General features: G+C 41.3%; 1 protein-coding gene across 3 annotated transcripts; it reads right to left on the bottom strand.

Moving 5' to 3' along the window:
• Window positions 1–584: 584 nt before the first annotated feature.
• LOC311045514 (uncharacterized protein) lies at window positions 585–6,898 on the bottom strand. Of its 3 annotated transcripts, XM_084057408.1 has the most exons (6): window positions 6,653–6,898; window positions 5,213–5,312; window positions 4,485–4,682; window positions 3,540–3,644; window positions 2,732–2,861; window positions 585–1,466 (listed from the first exon to the last, which is right to left on the bottom strand). In XM_084057408.1, the coding sequence occupies exons 2-6, from the start codon at window positions 5,309–5,311 to the stop codon at window positions 1,396–1,398; spliced, it is 603 nt and encodes a 200-aa protein (XP_083913534.1). In that variant the 5' UTR covers window position 5,312; window positions 6,653–6,898; the 3' UTR covers window positions 585–1,395. The 3 variants fall into 3 exon arrangements, with proteins under 3 accessions (XP_083913534.1, XP_083913536.1, XP_083913535.1); XM_084057410.1 differs by lacking the exon at window positions 4,485–4,682; XM_084057409.1 differs by lacking the exon at window positions 5,213–5,312.
• Between the last annotated feature and the right edge of the window lie 152 nt (window positions 6,899–7,050).

The following is a 7,050-nucleotide window of genomic DNA, read 5'->3' as shown; positions in this document are numbered from 1 at the left end:
AGCGAGTGTGAAAGCTGGATGGCATCAAGGCCTGGACTGCTCTGTGATTATTAGATTTTTATTTTTTTTGGGGGAAAAAAAACGTTCAGAACCCAAGATATCATTATCCAAAGATTTGCTGCTCCATTCACTTCTTGTTTAACTTATTACTGAAAAAGGCTGTATCTCGGCTCCTGAGCACTTTTTTTTTACTATACATTTTTGGCCCAGACATGTTATTTTCAAAGGCAGACAATTAATGTCAACAAGGTCGCGATGACCTCGTTGACACTTTTGAAACCACACAGTGCAACCCTCAGTGATTAGCACCCATCAGGGGATCGATTATACTGGAGATAAATATTCTGTGACTACTTGAAAAAGGCAAGAAAATTGAAATATTGCTGGCATAGTATGCACATATTTTTTTATTTCATTGGCACTGAATGAGTTACGGTACAGTACTAGTTACAAATCAGTACACTCATTTCTTGCGTTATGTTATGTTTATTTCAGAGACCACATACTCATACAGAAAGCTGTTGAGCTATTAACAGTTGTGTAATCAAGAGAAGAATATATCATCTGTCTCCAACAACAAGAGAGAACACCATCCACCTAACCAGCAATTATTCAGTCATCTATTGGGTCCTTCCCAACAACTATGACGGCATGACTCGTCCATGTACACTTAATTCTAAGTATGTTCTGTCATAACATTGTCTAATCTGCTAAGGCTTTTTATTCCTTGTGACAAATTTAGTTTAATCTATCATTCAATCAAAGGTTACGATTTTAAGTGTCTCGCTTTTTCCACCAGAGAGAGAGAGAGAGAGGGAGAGAGATCGTTATTATTGTTAAAAAGCCAAAGCCGAAATAGAGCTTAACAGTGTTTTTCGCAAGCAAAAATACCATTCACTTTCCCCATAGACTTTTCAGAACATTTAAGGTAGGAGTGTTATGCCTGGAATGTATTTTAATCCTAAAAATAACTGGAACACGCAAAAAAGGTGAAAGTACAACATTGTGTACATATTTTAGATTGATTCTCCCATAAACCATTGCCTTATCAATGCTTCCAACCAAAACGACCGTTTAGCTTGCTTCTTTTCAACTATAGTCGTTAGGATTCTGGGTAGTGCAGTATTTCTTCATGACATCGCAAATTAAACACGTTTTTCTTACAACTAGACTGACTGTGTACAGGATCTAGCATCCTTTTACAACAACCAGGACACTCGTAAGTCTACATTGGATTTTGAAGACATTATAGTTAGACATTACAATTCTGTATGGAGAAAACGAATAGGATTTTGACTTCTGACACCACACCGTTTGTCTCTATTCATCAGGGTTTAAAACGTGGATGTGCAAGTGTTTCATGAGAGCGACGCTGTCCGTGGTGCTGACCGACGTCTAGGCGGCGGTAGGGTCGCTCACGTCCAGAAGTCCGCTATCCAGGGCTGTGATGAAGGTACCAAGTCGTTCTGAAGGTAGAACAAGTCATTAGTAACAATTGACAATAATACATGCTTAATTCACCGCCAAAGACGGATATATCCGTCTTTTCAAATCCAACCGTTAACCGCCAAAGACAGATTTATATTTATTTATTTTGGGGCGGGGGGGGGACGTCCAGAACCCAAGATAACGTGATCCGAAGATTTACTGCTCCATTCACTTCCTGGTTAACTTATTACTCTAAAATCCTGTATCTCAGCTCCTTTGTACTTTTTTTTACTATGTATTTTTGGCGAAACATGCTATTTTCAACTGGGTATAATAAGAGAACGGGAGGTCGCGATGACATTTTTTTTTCAAGGAAGCACAGCAATTTCCTCCGTGATTAGCAACCATCAGGGGATCGATCATACTGGAGATAAATATTCTGTGGTTATTGAAAAAATTGTCAGAATGCTTAAAAATGCTGGTAGAAGCTACCTGCCAGCATTAGAAAGCCCCTGGCAGTGAATTTGTTAACTATGAATATGTGTACTATAAATGCATGCTTCAACAGCCATTACTATTAGAACAGTAGCCTACATTGGATCTTGGGATTTGTGTGTGTGTGTGTGTGTGTGTGTGTGTGTGTGTGTGTGTGTGTGTGTGTGTGTGTGTGTGTCTGTGTGTGTGTCTGTCTGTCTGTCTGTCTGTCTGTCTGTCTGTCTGTCTGTCTGTCTGTCTGTCTGTCTGTCTGTCTGTCTGTCTGTCTGTCTGTCTGTCTGTGTGTGTGTGTGTGTGTGTGTGTGTGTGTGTGTGTGTGTGTGTATGTATGAGTTTATTAACATATCAATATCAGCATGTGTGTATGTATGTACGCGCATGCATATCTATGTTTCTCCGCTGGAAGAAGCTACAGTCACTCAAAGTTAGTAGTATTTGTAGTAGGAAATAATGGTTTGAAATTGGCACCCTATGATGAGAATAATGTAGAAGAATGTGTTCCTCTGGATTTCTTTCCACTGTATATTACTACAGCTACCAGCTTGTTCACCATCCTTCCAAAGCCACTCCTCCTAGGCACATTTTCACCTACTGTATAGCCTAATGTAATGGCCAAATTAGGTATGGCAGGTTGAGAGTGATAAAAAATATCAGGACACATCGGCTGCATAATTGCCAATACCGATGTCGTCAGAAAAGTCAAATAATGGCCGATATATTGGTCTGCCACTGGTGTTATAGAATACTTGAAATGCATTGAATATCAGCCATTCTAGGGCCATTAGGTCTATGTGAGATCTGTACTTACTGCCTTCGGCTGTCCCTGAGCCCAAGATGACATGGACGTTGTTGTCCATCTTTTCGTCTTCCATCCGAGGAACGGTGAACTCACATTTAATCATGTCCCCGTCTACAGAGCCACGGATCTCGATCACACTCTATGATAAAGATGGTCAACATTATTATTGTTATCACTAAATGGAGCAGCCTATAGTGTCACAGTTCTTTAACACAGTGGCTCTCAAGCATTTTCATGTCAATGACCCCTAACTTGATTGAATAATTTGACCGCAGACCCCCATCTGAAAATACGTTGTGGCAGGGACCCCTAGAAGAGAAGATTTATGTAAAAAAAAATCGAAACGATTCAATATTATCCTAGCCTGCCCTAGCGCGTCTGATATCTGGTCTACAGGGGCGGGTTCGAAATCTCCGGAGAGAGAATCCGTGGGTTCACCGATCTGTGCACCCGCCCCCGCACCCCTCCTCCTCCCCCAATACGCAGCATTGAGAGCCCTGATGTCACAACATTTGGAGCGACGCCCACTGCACTCTGGTTGGTTGGGGAAATGAAAGGTTGACTCCCACTTCCTATGCCAGGAACGTCAACAGGCTGGTCCAGGCTCTTATTTTTGAGCAAAACGCAAAGTAAAAGCTTGGAGATGGAGGATAATATTTTCCAGATTGTGTAGATTGTCAAACTTTGAATAGTCATAGTATAAAATAGGGTTCAAGTGGTTAAACTGATTGTGACGCTACATTAGCAAATTGTATTGGGGACCCCCTGGAACCCCTTTAAGGACCCCCTGAGAACCCCTGCTTTAACAGGACCTTACCATCCGTACTGGAGTGAGAGTGCCCTCGCTGTCGCTCATCATTGAAAAGAAGAAGAACGCGCCATTGTCAGCATTGTTCTGAGCACATACAAAAAGCACGACCGGCTACAGAGAGAGAGATAGTTAAGCAAAAGTATCAATACTGCAATGTAGAAGTACTCTGTTACAAGTATAAGTCCCGAATTCAAAATTGACTTGAGTAAAAGTACAAAAGTATTGGTATCAAAATGTACTTAAAGTACCAAAAGTAAAAGTACTAAAATAGCAGATCTACAAGCTCACAACGCGTCGTGTTGTGAGCTTGTAGATCTGCTATTTTCAAATAGCCTAGGTATAAAATAGGGCTAAAGTGGTTAATGTATGTTTTCTTTCTTTCTTTTCTTTTTCCTTTATTTATTCAGGGAAACCCATTGAGAGCAAGCTCTCTTTTTCAAGGACACCCTGATAACAAACATTTGAATCACATTACAATGTCACAACTAATTTAACAATAAAGCAAAAAAGAAAAGCAGAAGCATAAAACAACATTAAAATAATCGCAAAAGGCGGTGAATCAGACAATACAGTGAGGACATGGATAACAACACAGAGATTTAAAAATCAGATGCACATAATCTTTTATAAAGATATATATTTAATAATTATATCTGCAAAGTAACTAGTAACTCAAATTTTCAAATAATTGTAGTGGAGTAAAAGTACAATATTTGAGATGTACTGGAGTAGAAGTAAAAGTATTGACAATTGGAAATACTCCAGTAAAGTAAAAGTACCTACAAATGTTACTTAATTACACTACTTGAGTACATGTACTTAGTTACTTTACACTGATACTGTGTGTGTGTGTGTGTGTGTGTGTGTGTGTGTGTGTGTGTGTGTGTGTGTGTGTGTGTGTGTGTGTGTGTGTGTGTGTGTGTGTGTGCGCGCGTGCGTGCGTGCGTTTACCTCGGATGGCTTCCTTGTGAATCCCACGGCTATGAATCCAGTGGACTGCCCAGCTAACGCTACATCAAGGCTACTGCTAGTGCTCTTGTTAATGGTTACGGAGGTGAACATACAGTGACCATCCATTGGATCACATGCAGCTGGTGACGCAATGCACAGTTTAGTCTCCCCACAGCCTGTACGACTGATTTCGTTTACCTGGTGTACACACACACACACACACACACACACACACACACACACACACACACACACACACACACACACACACACACACACACACATGCAGACACGCACACACATGCAACATTATTTAAATTAGCATTTCTGTTATTTAACATTATTGTACAAATTGTCACTACAGTCATTTTTCATCTGAGCTGAAATCAACTGTAACATAATTTGTCACTGCAGTGTCTCAGTGGCCAGCTGTGAATGGATAGCTAAAGAAAGATTGTCTGCCGATGGCATCGTCGACGGGTGTTTGAACTAGATGTACATTTTTCTTTTCTTTTATTGATATATCAATGTTCCAGGGAGAGAAGAAAGGAATCCCTGCTGATGATGTCACCGGCAGGTACATTTTCAAGCTATCCATAGCCAGTGTTCCTTCAGGAATTTACTGTGTAGCATCCATAACACTGACAAATCTTAGCACTGAGTAATGTTGTCTTTGGTCTTTCTAGTGTTGAGATAGGTTGTCAGTTTGAATGGATGAATTCCAATACCTTTGAGTCGACGGCAAACGAAAGATGTGCCTGTCCACGAATGCCTGGAGCCACGCAGACGATCGCCGTGGCAACCAACAACATCAATTCTCTGGCCATTCTTAAGCAGTAGAGGGTTAACAGGTAAACAAAGGGAAAGCAAATATGTAAATAGAAGGAAATATTTAGTATTGGATCCCCATTAGCTTTCACCACGTGGTTGCTATTCTTCCTGGGGCACACACGAAAGCAACACTAGAAACTAGAAGAGACCGCTCCTCTGAGCGCAGATCTCCGCCATTCCGGGTTGCCTACCCAGGGCTGTCAGGCGTAGGGTGCAGCCCTCAGGACACAAAGAAGCTGCGGTGGAAATACATTGTGTGACAGACCCCTTTGGGCAGAAGTGAAAGCGGTTTTGGAGGTGCACTCTATGCAGGCCCCTCAACATGTGATTCCAATCCGGGTATGATTGGATGCTGCGTTCAAGATATAGCTTATGGGATTCTCCTGTAAGAAATAGGCCCTGGCCACAACTTTGTGGAGGCATTTACAGGCAAATGGTATGAAGTATCAAAACCCTATTTGACAGTCATTGTCACATGACTCAGACCACTTGTGCCTAATGTGGTGGGGAAAACCATGTTTAGGTAACAAACAGCGACATTTGCAGCATTTGTGGCACTATGGGCCAAAAGTGGCAAGTTGAGCCAAAAGTGATTTAAAAGAAAAGTGACTTCACTTACATGTCAGTGAAATCACTTTCGACTCAGTGTGTAAGCCAAAGTCGGGGCTGATCGGTTTCGGTTTTCGGAAAACGTTGGTCCGACTGAATTGTCACTTGGCACTGCAAACCCCTGGGTCATCTGGAACACACTCACCAAGTGTGAGGTTGTTGGGTTGGGCAGTTTCTAAGTTATGCTCTGGACAGACAGACGGACGGACGGACGGACGGACGGACGGACGGACGGAGCGACGGAGTGACGGACGGACGGCACAAGGCACAAACGGCCGGCTAAGAGAGATCCTAATAAACTCAGTAAACTCAACCAATCAGTGAAGCAGATGGGTCGGGTTGGCCAATCAGGGAACCCGGTGCCCATGCATGCACAGCGCCCGAGTTATGCCAGACACACAGACAGATATACCATATAGATAGATAGATTTTGGCACCCAAGACAGACTAGGACTAATCAAATAACAAATGTTAGTTATCTTTCATTTATCTTTCATTAAAACCTTATTAAACCAAATTTGAACACCCATCACGTTTACGGTAAATGTTTTAAGATAATATTTGGCTTAGTACATATGGCTAGAAACTCTTTCTTAGTTTAATTACTTAAGAGTGTCTTAAAAAAAGAAAAGAAAAAAAAACATAAGGAGCTATCAAAACATAATTCATGCAAACTAAATCAAGTAACTACATTGTCAACATATTACACAAATCTTTGGTCAACATACCTGTGTGTTAAGGTCAGTGGTCTATCCTGGTGAATAGTTAATTTCCCCTTGGTTGTTCCTCTCTACCTATCTGTGTTTAATTCATGTAGATTTGATACCTTTGTATGGCTGATGTTGTCAAGTGGGCGGAGTATGATATGTCTTTTATTTCCCTGAACCGATTATCTATAACAAAGGTCACAGTCATTCAAAAATATTGTTTATTCATACGCTTGTCACTCCAGCTCTCATTGACTTTAGTGCATTCCATCAGACTTCCAGCTTCACTTTGCCTCTTGGGTGCGTCAATGGCCAGGTGTAGAACTTTTCCGTTCCCTCCTTCCCTCTTCATAATAGCATTGATTGTCACTGGCAGTTAGATTGATGATACATTTAAGTCAATCTTTCTCCTGTCAATT

The sequence above is a fragment of the Gymnoscopelus microlampas genome (genome assembly GCF_963454915.1).
Source record: "Gymnoscopelus microlampas genome assembly, chromosome: 5".
In the NCBI taxonomy this organism is placed as follows: domain Eukaryota; kingdom Metazoa; phylum Chordata; class Actinopteri; order Myctophiformes; family Myctophidae; genus Gymnoscopelus; species Gymnoscopelus microlampas.
The sequence above is the reverse complement of the archived record's forward strand: the minus strand, read 5'-3'. Positions and strand labels throughout refer to the sequence as shown.